The following is a 16,153-nucleotide window of genomic DNA, read 5'->3' on the forward strand; positions in this document are numbered from 1 at the left end:
AACAAAATGAAAGCTGGCACTCTACAGTAATGGTGGGGCCCGCCATGGAGAAGCCACCAAAATGAAAGCTGGCACTCTACAGTAATGGTGGGACCCGCCATGGCACCGGTACTGCATAGCCATTTTCATTTACTCTGAGTGTCGCATTCCACAAGAAAGAGGGTATCTTGCTGGTTGATCAATTGGGGTCGGACTGCTAGGACTCCCACCAATCCTGAGATCATGCCCTTGAAATGCCCTGTTGGAATGGAGTGGTGGCCGTATATGCCTGCTTCATTCATTCATTGTCTATGGGATTTCGGGAGAAGAGTACAGAGCTCATAGACAATGAAGTTCCCATGTATGGCGATCCCACCAACAGGGCATTTCAGGGGCACAATCTTGGGATCGATGAGAGACCCAGTGGTCAGACTCTCCCTGATCAGCAAATTATCACCTATCCTGTGGTTAAAAGGTAACTTTCATTGTAGGGAATAACCCTTTAAGGGCACAGTCAAACAGCCGTATAAATCGTAACGAGATCAGAACAAAGTGCATGGACTAGCCGGTGGCTCTCCCAACCCAACCATGGCGGCTTAATGTATTTCTATGCAGCTGTCAAGCTTGGGTCGGGAGAGCCGCCAGCTAGTCTGACTGAGCCCTAAGTCAATGGGATCTATCACAATCAACCACACAAGAGATTTGTCATTTCCATCTATAACAATATTAAGTTATTACACCAGGGTGAACAGAGCCTAAATACCAGAGTAGAGCAAAAAGATTCTCAGGACCCTGCTCTGGTGGCCACATTGGTAGTCCGTGGTCGATGGAACGTAGACCTGCAAACTACCTACCTGCCATCTACTGAGTAGAGACGCCGGCATATTTAAAGATGTGTAATCCCGGCGGAATGTTATGCATTCATGTTGCGAAATGCCGTCATGGGGGCCTACTAAACGGCGCTAGAGATGCCGGTGTGAAGGAGGCGGTTTGCAGGCCTCTTGGCCGGCTGACACAGACCTCTGACGTGGCCGCTGGAACAGGGTCCTATGAATCTTTCCGCTCAACTCTACTAAATACCTAAAGTTTATCACTATCCTCATAATATGATATAGTACATTTTTTTGTCGTTACTTAAGAAGGTCATCCTCAAAGGGTGTAAGTACAAAAGAGGTGACCATTGCCATTCTTTTAGGCTTCATACACTATGAAGTTTATAGTATTAAAATTATTATCAAGGCTGGGTAACGCCCACCATTGCCAGGCATGTCACCCAGCCGAATATGGCGTCTATGCCGAAATAGAAATGTCAACAATTACAGATTTAAAATAAGAGGAAAGTTTCCGTAACCTGACAGAATGGTCTTAAAGGCAAGTATTAGTTCTCAGTTGAGAAGAATTCATTGTTATTTGTACAGGTAACTTCCTGCCTCCAGAAAGAGGAACCTACTGCTGTGTTCTACAATAATCTCATATTGAAAGACACAGCGGGAGGGACACTCCGTTTTGTGTGACAGAAGTGCACGTTTTTAAGAGATTCACCATAACAAAATGTTATGCATTCTGTCAAGCTAGGAAAATCCTGAATAAACACCATTCTCCCATACACATATAGCATTTATCCTACAAAACTCTAGTAAAAAATCTAGAAACGAATATATAAAACAGCAAAATCACAGACAATAAAGGCAGCCAATGGACGGTGAAACAAAATTCTAGAACAGAATAATTTTTAAAAAAAACTTGATGTTATGAAGGACATCGTATTTGGGCTCACACTTGAAAGGTACTGTCGAACATTACGTCCAATTGACTCTACATCCAGTCAAGCGTTGATGACTAAGTTCTCGGGGGAGCAATGGTTCTCTAAATAGTATGGTGTCTTACAGACAATGCTCCATGGGGAAAAATTTTCTTCCTTTTGGAGGAGAGCTAATTTGTATACATTTTTGCCATGGGGCATTACCTGTAAGAGGCAATATTTTGGGCTGGATCTCTGTAACGAAAACCAGAGCTGTGTCAAAGGCTTCCCCACTGATCAACCAGTATCTGGTTCTGTGCCGACATGGGGAAAGTCCTCCAAAACTGCTCTACTGATGTTTTTTTTTTGCTTCGCTAGTATCCTTTGCAAATTCCGATAAATGGTCAGACATTGACTTATAGGGGAGCTACATCCAATAGATGGCATATAATTTTTTTTCTGATGACCATACTTCAAATTCATTGGATAAAAGGTATACCATTGTAAACTGGGACACATGTAAGCCAAAATAGTGTTTTTTTGGCCAAATATACGCCAAAAGGACGAGTACCTCAAATGTTCAACCTGACTGTATAGCCCAAACATAGTGTGAATAGAACCTAACTGAGATGACCAGTCCCATCAAAGAGTCATCAGACCATTCTTCACACAGTCCATATTCCATCTGCCTTTATTGTGTGTACATAACTCTTAACAACATGGATAAGACAAGGTGTAGACTTGTAATTTGAGGGCACTGTACAAAGTTCTTTGGGGGTGAAGCTGGCTGAATGAAAATGTTGGCAATACAAACATGCAAAGGGAAGCGGCTAAGAAAAGCAGGGCAAAATTAACCAGAAAAAAATAAAAATCAAGCAAGTTAAGGCTCTTACTGTGCAACAAGCTCGTCAAAGTGTTCATCAGGGCAGTATTTTCGAGGACGGCCTCTCTGAATATGGCGGCCACGTTTAAACTCTTCATCATCAACAGTCCAAACGGACCCATACTCATCCTCTACTCTGATAAAGCACTTATGGAGAGAAAGATTGGTGCGAATGGCACCCTAGGACCATAGTAGTGGCCAAGAGTAGGGAAAAAAAGGGGGGAACAGAGAGAACCAAAAGCAAAAAGATGCAGAGAAATATGATGAAGGAGTTGGAATGAAGAGGCAGCACAATGAATAGAGGGGAAAGGAAAAAACATAACAATGCGTAAGCAAATGATCAGTGAGTGTTAATAGGCACTGGCACTCAAAAGCACCAAGTGATGATGTAGCATACACCAAAGCAAGCAGGGCAGGGGTTCAGTGGGTATACAAAATGGCAGGGATTATGTATAGAACTTCCTTCTGAGGAAGGTGAAACATTGCGAGTGCACCTCTGTTGGTCCATCACCAAATGAAACCACAGGCACCATAACAAACTACACTAAGAAGTTCAAAGGATGGTGGACGTACCCACTGATCTTTTGTGGCCTCCTTTTTTGGAATTCTAGTTCATCCACTGTCCATACTGCCCCTTTTACGTTTTCTACTCGCACAAAACACTTGTGTAGACTAAGATTATGGCGCACTGCATTCTGCAGCAGGGACAGGAGAAAAAACATTTAGAGGTGAGAGCTCATCGTCAACAAAAATCATCATCTTCACTTTTCTTTTTTTTAAGGACCTCCATCATCGGAAAATCACATTGGTTAAATCAGGTTTTTGTGTTACATTTTAAAAAATGTTTTAACATTTTTTTTTCTCCCTATCACAATCTTTGTTAAAAAGAAAAAAAAAATAGAATTCTTGCAAATTTTTACACTAGGGCTTTTTTTTTATTCTAACTTCCTTTTGTTTCAGGAAACAACACATGTACATAGCTACAATAGGTAGATCTTGACCCTACTTTTTTTATTGAAGTGCTATAATGAGAATGTGCAAAGGTCATTGTGAAGGAAGAAGGGTCAGCTGTAACATCACCTATTGTGATTATTTTATCAGCTGTGTCGATTGTTGTTATAAATCATTGTGATCCTGCTTTTGCTGATAAGGAAACTACCATAAACTCTTACCTGAAAGGACAGGAAGTATGACTATAAAATAGCCCCAGTGGCCAGTGTGAAAACTGCAAGATTCCAAATGTTGTTCTTTTTTTAAATTAGGATTGAGATGGGAAAATAAAAAAAACAAAACTTTTTTTTAACATACATATAACACAAAAGCCTGACTTAAACAATAGGTCATTTTCTGATGATAGCTGTCCCTTTAAAAGCAAAACTCAACAAGTATCCTGGTTATAAAGGGCCATATGGATATGTAGCTTCTCTCCTCTACACAGTTACAAATACTCTGGAATTTCTCAAAAACAATTTTCTTGTGAGTACCCTGAGACAACTTTTCTACGAACCAATCTTTAGGCTAATTTGAGCTATTATCACTAGAATTATATAGTTGGCGGAAGGCTCTTCAACTGGGAGGACTTTAGGTCCACCACCAGAATAGACTACAAAACCTTCAAAGGCTATGAGCATACAGAATTTTCTGAAGAGGTCAAAAATGATGAGTTTTTTAAGCAGAAACAACTACAGTAAATAATCCTTATTCTTCGTTTGAGAGTGTTTTTAGGAGTTTTTCACTTCCTGAAGTGATTTTGAAAAGTTTTTGTAGAGTTTTTTCCCCGAGCCTTTTGATTGGACAATGCCTAGCTTGGAGAAGATTCCTCCAGGATCCGCTTTAGAGAAATGACACGCACTTTCTTTTTTTTCAACATGTGTTTTTTCAAAACCTGAACCAGAAAAACAATCAAAACACTGAAAATATGAACAGCAAATAGGAATGAATAGCTCCAATAAAAAAAAATCATCAAAAAACTCTGTGTGCTCATAGCATTAAAAGAACATAAGGCTACAGAGAAGTTCACGTGGCTCAGCCACGTGGCTCCTCATAACGAAGATTCCACAAATGGTGAAGTTGTCATTTGAAGAATCATATATGTTAATGGGCTTTTGAAGCTGACAATTGGGTAGGCCAATGCAGATATGGCAATAAAAGTTTGTTGAGCTCTCGAGAAATTGGGTAGACTAAATCTTTGGACAAATAATTGAAAGCAATGAATATAGGCCCTCAGTATTTCTCAGCCCTTTCAACATATATTATTGCAAAACAATTCTTTACTTACCACTTTAGAAATTCATTGGGTTTTTTCAGGAATAAACCATTGATTGTCTTACTTTAGAGTAGACCATCAATGTTTAATCAGGGCCATAAAAATTAGATGGCTATGGGCCGAACAATGCCAACAGTCAGCCGATGAGCATTCCCATGTTCTGGATGAGAAAACCGCCAACTGATATGTCAACTGGCGGCTTATCTTCAGGAGACCAATGCCATCGGCAGTCCAAAATCAGACATGTCCAATCGACATCTCTCTTGGCCATCAGTAGGCCGGCATCTCCATGCACATGAGACCATCGGCCGAACACTATAATATTGGCAGGTTAGGAGGACATTACTCTAATTTGTATGGGGGTCTAAACCCACTACGATCTTCAGGGGAGGGTCTATGGTCTCTTTAATTGTTTACAAAGGTTTGGTGGCTGTAAGTTTGACAACAAATCACACCGATGACCTTACTGGCCTACTCCTGGAGAACACCATGAACAATTGTTATTTCTAACGATGTGTGAAACTTTCTAAACACTTAAATGCTATTCTTCTTACCCTCAAGAATTTTAAACCAATTACAGCATAAAACAATATCTATGAATGTGCAACCCACCAGTTTACCGGTAACTATTATGAGCGGTCATCTAAAAAAAGCAACAAGGATGTCAGCATTTTTATGAAATTTTAGCTCTTTACTCTACTCTTCCAAGTGCAAGTATACAACTATATATGATGTAATGGGTATGTATCTACTTGATAAAAAAATAAAAAGAGATATAATTGTTGGTCATCATGTTGAGCACAACCATTATTTCTCTATGTTGTATTTTTGTTGAGTCAATATATTGATGGTTGTAGGAATCATAGTAAGATAAAGAGCTAAAACTTCGTAAAAATGTTAACGTTCTTGCTTCCTTTAGAGATTTTACTAGAATGGGGAGCGCTGACCCATTGGGATCAATTTGAAGGGAGCCAGCCATGAGGATTTTATACCTCAAACTCATGGTATACATGTACAGGAGCTTACATGCTGATTAAATCCATACCTTGATTTTACAAATCAGTTTTGCTGTTTCTGAGAAATTCAATGACGAAATCATAAGCAAAGGAGCTGCAAGTGCTTCGGGGTGGAACATGGCACTTGCAGCTCATCTCCCCTTCCTCCCTATTCCTCTCCCATCGCTTGCCTCCTGTGTCTACCTGACAAGCCACTCTTGTTTCAGTCACCTGCCTTCCCTGGCCTGTCATCAGACACAGGAGACAGGTGGTGGGAGTGCTGCAAGGAGCTGCAAGTGCAAAGTCCCCCCCACCCTAAAGTACTTGCAGCTCATTTGGATATGACTTCAATGCTGTATTTCTCAGGAATGGCAAAACGGATTTCTCTAATCAAGGTATGGATTTAATCGGCATGAAAGCACCTGTATATACATGCCATTACTTTTACTGGCTTATGCATACGAATGTGGTAGTGTGTGCTGTTCCAACCATTTCCAATTCCATTATCTTGGTCATGTCCCTAGTTTCCCTTACACCTATTAGTTGCATTTTCACAAATAATTGTTATGTAGGTTTAGTACATTTTAATTGGGGGCCACAAATCTGTCCAAGTTTGTTAGAGAAGTACTACGATAAAAGATCTCTCATTAGGTTTGGAGAGATACAGTCTACAAAAAAATGGTGTATGGATCTGTTTGAGATAGCAAGCTGTCAATTATGACTGGTAGAATAGATCTTACATAGAAAGAGTTACTCCATCTTTTATAGATCTTCTGACATGTCATTAAGACTAATGGCCTCAACATAAAAAAAAAAAAACCTTCATGTCTCAAATTTTGGAAATAATATCGAATGTAGAACATCTCAGGAAGAAGTGGTGGCAATATGGGCAAGTTTTGGATCACCCCTACTATAAGAAACATCTTGATTGAGCAAAAACATCTTCTACTAGAAAGTTGGACCACAACAGGTTTTCTAAGACCGATGCTACATCTTTAGTTAAGTTGACCCAGATGATTGGATCTTTAGGAGACCATGGAATGGGATCCATGCCAATGGTTGAATGAAGGATGCACGGCACTCAATGGAGCCCCCTCATAGATAAAGAAATCCAAGGGGCATGGCACATGGAATAGCACTAGAGACTCCTTCTAGACTCCTGGTGTAGATCCTCATCCACAGTCGTTAATCAAGGCCATCATGACTTAATGACTTGTAAAAAGTTACATAAAAGTAGAGCTATTTTCTTGGCTTTCTCATGCATAAAATACATTAAAAATGCCATAAAAAGTAAACTTTTCTTCTACACTCATTTAGGGATATAGGACCTTCCACAAATCCAACAACCTTTTAACTCTTCGAACAAGCCAATCCTTACCTTCCACGTCGCTGCATTGCGTCGGAAGTAAGCAAACATTCGTGTGAACCAATTGTAGATTTCATTTAGTGTTAGTTGCTTCTCTGGTGATTCAAGGATTGCCTAAATAGATCATAATGAGAAATAGAAGACAAATCTAAATTAGAAAAAAAAAAAATAGGCTACAATTTAAAATTTTGAGCTTTAACAAAAAAAAAAATATGTTATAAAAAAAAAATACAAAAAAATATATTTAATTTGCCAGTTTGGCAAAAACAGTCACATATATAAATCAAGCCCAGATGTTTAAAAAAATTTGGCATTTGGCACAAGGAAAAAAATAAGTAAACTAGACTTCACAACGCGATCCGAGATTAATACCTCTATTTAACAGTTCAATGACAACATTGAAAATGGAATTATCTAATTGTTTTGAGTTTTTATTTCTGTTTCCTGGTAGAAATATTAATTTATCAGTCATTCACAAAGCAGGATCAAAGAAAAATGCAAAACATTTCACCAGCTGATTACAGCTCAGTAATTATTTAGAGCTCAGATTAATTCTAGGGATCAGAGATTACGGTAGTTTGTGATAATTGACTTGCCATCTTTAAACAGCCTCATTTTCACTGTTGTGTGAAATGAATTTTCTAATAATCACATTGCATTGTAATACTTAATCAAAAGCAATTACGTTAGATATTGCTGTTTTCAAAACTCTTGTGCAAAAAAAAAGAAGGTTTTTGGACTCAGACAAATATTGAAGTTTTACAAAGCTTTTTTTAAATATACAGGTGGGCGTGAATACTTTTCAAATTTTGAAACAGGGCCGTGTACTGGAACATACTAAGGTATGGTGACTTAAGACAGCAATGTATGGCAAGTTTTAGGGAAGACGCAGATGGCCATATAAAATCGGATGAGGATCGCAACGCAAGGCCATGGCCCCAATATCAGTATTTGATCAGTGTTTTGTCTCAGGAGTAGGAGCCAAAACCAGGCGAGGAACAATCTGAGAAATGGTATAATGGAAACAAGGGCACCACTTCTGCATTTATCACCCACTCCTGGTTTTGGCTCCCACTCCTGAGAAAAAATACTGACCGGATACTGACCAACTACTAATAATGAGGCTGTGGCTTAATGCTCAGACTCATCGGCGTCTCCCGACAGGAGCGTGACAGCATGTATTTCTATGCAGCTGTCACGCTCGGGTTGCGAAAGCCACCGGCCAGTCCGAGCACTGCGTTTCAATCAACATCCGAGTTATACAGCCGTCTGACTCATTCCTTAGAGTTGGGCAAAGAATTTGATAGGCCTCGGTCCATCAGCGACACCGGTAGGTCGTTACTGGCAGATTAGAGCCCTGCCATCCTCCTCCTAATAGCCGGCATCTCCAGCTCCTCTTTGGATTAGCTGGTCAGGTACAAGGTCATTGTTGAGGCGTGATACATACATAACGTCATACCGGACCTATTAATTGAAAGAGGTGTCAGAGAGGCCAACAGGAAGGAAGAAGTGAGCAGGCAACCACTGAACCAGGATCCTATGACTCAATTTGCTTAACTTTAGTAAGTATCACTTGTAGTCTCTGGGTTGAAAAGATAGGAGATTCTAAAGAAGCACTTCATATGGCCTCCAAGGGTCAAATAAGACTTCACACTACTTCTAAATAATATAATATTTCAATAATAAATAGAAGGACTAAGTTGAAGGAATCAAACCTAAGGAAAAGCCATAAAGAAGATGCCAGATGCTTATTCTTTTTTTTCGGACCTTTAAATGTTTTCGGATACTGATAGCAAATTTTGCAATTGATTACTGTCCAAGTTTGACCCATAACGGTGGATTATAACTACCGGTAATTACCAATTATTTCATGAAGACTGTACATTGAAGTACCAGTCATCAATCATGGTTAAACTTGTTTAAAGGTTGTCAATAAAGATACATTCATCATCAAAATTGGATCAGGAACAGGGCCATTATCACAAAGCACTCATGAGTAGATGTCATGGCCCACTAGACTTGAGGAAATAGGGGCTAAATACATGTCAGGTGCCATGGGTTTGGATGTCAAACCTAGCCTTACACTAGGACCCATTGGCTGGAGGTTTCATAGTGAGTTGAGTACACAGGGTCTATGGTTATCAAGCCTTGGATGAAGTCGACAAGAAACCCATTGTGAATTTGCCCCTGTTGGACAGTGCCTAGTCCTACCTTTGTTTTTCAGCACCTGAAGTCATCTGTTAGATCTTACCCATGCAATATATTGTGTTTTCACAGCCACAATGACATCTGCACTTACCTGCCTAATTAAGGATGCGTATGTAAAGGGTGGCCTGACTTCTGCATTTTTGTAAAATTCTTGGTTCTGTGCAATGTCTGCCATTAAATAATACAAAAAAAAATAATTACACAAAACTGTTTTAAAAGATGTAATAAAGAAGAAGTGGAAGTTGTTCAACTCTATCGAGCTTGGGTAGTATGCCAACAATTTCCCAACAAGTAGTAAAAATGTACTCTAACTTAGCAGTAAAAAAAAAGGTCTACTCACCAGAAGAGATGGGGACATTGTATTTGTCAGAGTACCGCCTCCGTATGGGTCCTACATTGTGGATGCTGGTGGTAGTGATAACAGATGGTCCCTGGGTTAAAGGAGTGAGTGGTGTCGTTGGGGTGGTGGGTGTGTGAGGTAAGCTTTGTGGGGAAGGTTCTGATGCAGTCTTTGAAAGGGTGACACTGGATACCAGGTTCAGCTGTAAATACCAAACAATAAAAAGTATTGAACAACTAGGTCTCTTAAACCAGTCAAACCAACAACTGAAGTTGGATCCAATCAAGAGTAGAAGCTTTCAGTGATCAAAGAGACCATGAATGCAAGGGAAACATCTCAACATGAAAATGTAGCCCTTCTGCTCAATAGTAGTAAGAAGTTGTTGGCCAAGTTGTCCTCTCCTACAAAAGGTGGCTGAAGCTGGAAGGTACATAATGGTATAAAGTACGTATATGACATAGTAATGAACAAATAGTTATCTTAAACTAGACAAGCCAACAATACAAATTTGTTCTATTCAAGTGCAGAAGCTTTCGATCATCAATGAGAACATGAATGAAAGGGAACCATCTGAACATGAACCTCTCCTATTCAATAGTAGTAAATAGTTGTTTATCAAGCAGTTCTCTCCTACAAAAGGTGGCTGCAACTGGAGTATAGATACTGCCATAATGTATGTAATGACAAAGTAATGAACAACTAGTTGTCTTAAACAAGGCAAGCCAACAATACAAGTTGGTTCTAAAATTAACAGTAGAAGTTAAAGGAGACCATGAATGGAAGGGAACCATATTAACATGAGGCTCTCCAATTCAATAGTAGTAAATAGTTGTTGACCAATCTGTCCCCTCTACAAAAGGCGTCTGGAATTGGAATGTACATAATTTTATTTATATAGTGCCAACATATTCCACAGCACTTTACAATTAAGCTGGGACATGTACAAACAATAAAGACATCACAAAAGTAACACATAGTTCAAAAGTTACAGGTGGAGTGAGGGCCCTCCTTATAATCTATAAGGTACATACATAAGGCTATAAAATATATAATGGCATAAAGTATTGAACAACCAGTTATCTTAAAGAGGTTGTCCACTACTTTATCATCGATGACCCATCTTTAGTATAGTTCATCAAGGTCTGATCGGTCAGGGTCCGTCACCCAGCACCCCCGCCAATCAGCTGTTCTCAGTGTCATTGGCGGTGGCCATAAATGGAAGGGAACCATCTTAACATGAGGCTCTCACGGCAAAAGTATTAATTAGTTGTTGGTCAACCTGTCCTTTCCTACAAAAGGTGACTGGAACTGGAATGTACATGATAGTTTAAAGTTCATAATAGCATAAAATATTGAACATCTAGTTATCTTAAATCAGGCAAGGCAACAATACAAGTTGACTCTAAATAAGAGTAGAAGCTTTTCATAATCGAGGAGACCATAAATGGAATGGGACCATCTCAACATGAGGCTCTCCTGCTCAATAGTATTAAATAGTTGTTGGTCAACCTGTCTTTTCCTACAAAAGGTGGCTATAACTAGAATGTACATAATGGTGTAAAGTTTCTAATAGCATAAAGTAAGGAACCACTAGTTATCTTAAACCAGGCAAGCCAACAATACAAGTTGGTTCTAAACAAGAGTAACAGCTTTTGATGATCAATGACACCATGTATGGAAGGGAACCATCTCAACATGAGGCTCTCCAACTCAATAATAGTTAGTAGTTGTTGGTCAACCTGTCCGCTCCTGCAAAAGGTGGCGGGCATTAGAAAGTACGAGAGCAATAATTCAGTCAGTCAGTCATTCTCCTGCTTCCAATGTCCTTTGATGTGGAACACAGAATGGTGTATACCAACACAAGGAGACGATACAAGCCTTGTTATTTTTATCTCTATGCATTGGATAGACATATTCCATAAGCAAGTTTGGAATCTCTTTCGGAAAACATTCAAGATATGGCACCAACAATACATTCAGCATCTGGCCAAAGAGATTTACCACCCACCCAAGTTAATTACAATCCACCAATAGATCATTGTGACACTCTGAAATGTAAAACATAACTACACCATGTTAACTATGGGGCAAACTTTAAACAAACTGCCACCGTCTATACGTTGTACATACAATGCCTTGTGCCCATGTGAAATTTAAATATACACTTTCATCTGTTGATTTAATAGAACGTCAACCCAATGTTTAGGTTTCGGAGGAAATGTGTAAACTCTACTTTCCTAAATAGCAAGCAGCTCTGGGATTGAAATCTCGAATTGGCACGTGTACATTCAGAGCTGCACTTTACATTAAGCAGAACTCTAATATTGGTTTAACAAAGTTAATTTCAATTTTTCAATTTTCGAGACAGCAAAATTTTTGAGGCCTATCCAGACCATATAAATCAAACACCACATTCAAGACGGTGTAAAATTCGGCAATCAGTCAGTCTTATTACTATGTCAGGCATTTCTTTCCTTCTTTTTTCAACATAAATTAGGTATAAGTAAAATATATATAAAAAAGCCCATAACTGTATTACAGCCATTAAACATAATTTGCCAGTCTAACGGTGGAATAGTATAGAGGGTGCCAAAAAATATGAAGTCATGTTAAGGAAAGGTACAATATATGGAATTAATCAAGAGAACCTTGGTGTTTCATTAATTGATTCCAAAGAATAGTACCGTATCAGAGAATAATTCCAAAATCAATTTAGTAAAGGAGACAGGACTATCGGGATTGGGGGATGGGGGTGTCACTACCATCCATAATTAGGAAATTCTATGTTCGAGTGATAGAACTTCTTTATTTCTTTCAATCTTTGGTAAAAAAAAAAAAAATGAACTCATTTAAGAGGAATTTTACGCACAGATTCCGAACTGCAGCTCTTCCCCATACATGACCTTTAGAGTTTATCAATATACCTCAACTCGTATTACAAGCCGGTCCTCTGTGTGATATGAGCTGCGATTTAATGATAATCCCCAGAGAACAGACAAGTAATGCAGCCTTTTAACAGTTTATTATGGAAATGTGTCGTTTTTCTTTTTTTTTTTCTTGTTAAATAGGATACAGATGTTGATTTTCAACAAGCCGAACAAAGACGCACGTGCACTTGGTACAAGTCCATTAAGTCTGGACCCATTGTGGGGTGGTGTCCTTTTGTAGTTTTACCTTAGTTAGCACTTTTTATATGTTTGTATCAAGTCTCAATCCTTGGTAACAATTCAGTAAGTTACAGTAAGTCCCCATTTCTTAAGATGATTGTCGGCTTTCGACAACACTTGTTTCTTAGAGATGAGCCAATCGATTCAAAACAAATCAAATTTCACAAATTCCAAATCTTTTGTGATTCGATTCACTCGAATCCGTCAAAATGGCAACCAGCCACAAACCAATTTTTTTAGATACTTTTTAGAGCCATGAAGGGGGTTAAAAAATATTATACTCCTCTCACCCTCACCTGTCCTACAGAACCTTGTCCATTCCTCCATAGGCTCCCTCCAGATATGATGTTCTTTTCAGTCTTCACTCTTCAGCATCTCTGCCACCAATGAGAGTAATGTCTTAAACAACTGAAGAGAAGAACAGAGCTGGAGGAGGAAGCCAGCAAGGGACCTGATGGGGAGCTGTGACTATATGCTAGGTATTTATTTTATTTTTTAAAAATCGCTCATCCTTACCATTTAAGGTTAATTGCACACTGAGCATTTTTTATGCGTTTTCGCTGCTTTTTTCCGTTTTTTTCATGAACCCCATCCTCATTACCCCACTCACTTCCGCTACAGGGCAGTGGGAAGAGCGGAGGCTAAGCGCCAGATTTGGTGCATCTTATGTATGCGCCATTTCTGGGACTGCTGAGGGGTGATATTAGCTGTGGAGGGGGCTAATATCCATGGCCCCTTTCCTGGCTATTAATATCAGCCCGCAGCTGTCTGTTTAGATTTTATAGGGGGACCCTACGTAATTTTTTTCTGGGGTCCCCCTGTAATCTAGCCAGTAAAGGCTAAGCAAACAGCTGTGGGCTGTTATTCATAGCCAGGGAACATTTTTGGCTAATGGCCCCTTCCCCGGCTACTAATATCGGCCCCCCAGCGGTCGGCTTTCCCTCTGCTGGTTATAAAAATGACACGGGAGCCCACGCCATTTTTTAAAAATTTTTTAGGTTATGTGCCCATGATCCAGACGTAATAGTGCTTTGGAGGCAGCATATATTTGCTGCGTCCAAAACTCTGTCTTCTATTGAACGCAGGTAAAGCCACATGTGTTCACTTAACCATGTGGATTCACCGCATTCAATACATTCTAGTGGTCAAATTTCTGTTGTGGAGACTAGCGACTCCGCAAGAGAATTTGATATGCTGCGGTCCTGAAAGACGCGCCGCATGTCATTGACCGCGGGTGATCCGCAGCCTCACATGCACGCATAGTGGACATTTCTAGAAATACCATCCACTATGCTGTAACATCTGGATGCTGCGGGTTCAACGCTGTATAAACACGCAGCTTCAAATCTGCAGCAGCTCCTGATGGTGGACACGTACCTGAACTCATCCGCAGCATGTCAATTTCTGTAGCAGACACGCTAGTATCCACTGTAGATTTTGACCAATTGAAATGTCATTAGATGCGGTGGATCCGCATGTATTGACAACAAAAGTGCGGCATTAGAACACAGGGTTTTGGACGCAGAGAAAATAAGTTGCGTCCAAACCGCTGCTTGTTGCTGTTCGTGGGGACATAGCGGCTAACGAAACAGCTGTGAGCTGTTATTAATAGCCAGGTAACATGTTTGCCTAATGGCACCTTCCTAGGATAAAAATAGCAGCTCTTCAGCTGCCCCAGAAATGACTTCAAAGGAAATGATAATGAAGATTGGGTGTATGTGATTATCTAACACCTAGCCCTTTTGTTTGGTAATGACAAGGTGTCAATCAGACCCCTTCATTACTAAAAGCTAATTAAAGTTAAGTAAAGAGTTAAATAAACACACAGAGTAAACATTATTCGAAACACAACAGGCACTTTCTTTAATCAGTTACATTAACCAATATACTCACCCCAGATCTGACGGTAATCCAAGGGTTGAAGCAATGTCCCACCTTTCCTTTTTTTTAAATATCTTTATTTAGCTCCAAAAAGCATTCACTGATGTCCAAAAAAGCATTAAAAAAACGCATAAAAAATGTATCGAAAACTAGTCAAAACGCGCGTTTTTCCGCAGCATTTTTCCTGCCAAGAGATGCAGAAACGCTGAAGAAATTTATGCATTCAAATCCTGAGCGTGCGCACATAGCCTAAGGGTTTCTTGGGGGAAGTACTGGTTCTCCTTAAAGAGACAAGCTGAGTATGGAGTCTTATTGGTAAGGCTAGGTGGGAAAATGTATGCAAATTAGATCTCTCAGTACAAAAGTATCTATCTTGCAAACACCACGTACGAGGGGTAGCTACTAGGGTTGAGCGAGTATGTTCTGTCCGAGTATGCTCGGGCCGAGATCCGAGTATTTACAGCTGCTCGGTGATATGGTTGAATCGCTCCTGTGTGCATGATTTGCAACTGTTTAACAGCTTTATTACATGTTAGGAATGTGTAAGAAATAGACAATCCTCCCATGTAATAAAGCTGTCAAACAGTTGCAAATCATGCACATGGGAGCGATTTAACCATATCACCGAGCAGCGGTAAATACTCGGAACTGGGCCCCAGGAAACTAGGCGAAAGGGTTAATAGAACATACTCGCTCAACACTAGTAGCTACCCAATAAGTCAATATCTGACCCTTTACCATGCCTTGCAACATGACCAGCTATAAATGTCAAGCCAGAAACTCATCTATGAAGAGACAGTTTTGGGTTGTTTTCCCCTCATCAATGTAGAGCTACTTTGTGTTACTTGGGAGATGGCTCATGATCTGATGTAATCTGTGGGAGAACTTGACAGCAGGTGTCCAATTCATTCACAGCACTCCCACAGGACAAATGAAGTATTACACAGTTCCTATTGAAATCAATGAACTTTGTGTAACATATGGATAGTCTCCTGAATAAAGAGACTGATACTTTTGATGCTCAAAAGACTCCACTGACTTATATTGTAGTCCATCAAGTTTTTCCATGATGAGCAAAAACCTTACTCCAAGGCTATGGATCCGGTTGCCATTTTTACTCCTGTAACCGATCTGGACTGGAGTGTAACTACATGGCATGTTAAGGTTGCACTAAGACCCTGAAAGAGCCCAAAAGGTCGAGTGGCCTATGTAGGAAGACCTGCACTATAGATGACTTGTCTTAGTCTTTTACTTTTCTGGGGTATCTTGAAGGTCCTGCTAAATAGACTAAGGATGGCCATACACATTAGATGGCTGTTGGCCGAAT

At 39.8% G+C, this 16,153-nt stretch overlaps 1 protein-coding gene across 16 annotated transcripts in view; it reads right to left on the reverse strand.

Moving 5' to 3' along the window:
* Positions 1-16,153, reverse strand: part of FOXP1 (forkhead box P1) — an 809,982-nt gene that overhangs the window by 16,532 nt on the left and 777,297 nt on the right. For all 16 annotated transcript variants that reach the window (XM_073644751.1, XM_073644747.1, XM_073644748.1 and 13 more), the window contains 4 exons: positions 9,779-9,980; positions 9,530-9,606; positions 7,243-7,344; positions 3,177-3,298 (listed from right to left, as the gene is read on the reverse strand). In XM_073644751.1, coding sequence (XP_073500852.1) covers positions 3,177-3,298; positions 7,243-7,344; positions 9,530-9,606; positions 9,779-9,980 — 503 coding nt within the window. The remainder of the gene's footprint in view (positions 1-3,176; positions 3,299-7,242; positions 7,345-9,529; positions 9,607-9,778; positions 9,981-16,153) is intronic.

This window comes from Phyllobates terribilis, unplaced genomic scaffold (genome assembly GCF_046119375.1).
Source record: "Phyllobates terribilis strain yellow unplaced genomic scaffold, ASM4611937v1 Scaffold_8__6_contigs__length_399053987, whole genome shotgun sequence".
NCBI lineage: Eukaryota > Metazoa > Chordata > Amphibia > Anura > Dendrobatidae > Phyllobates > Phyllobates terribilis.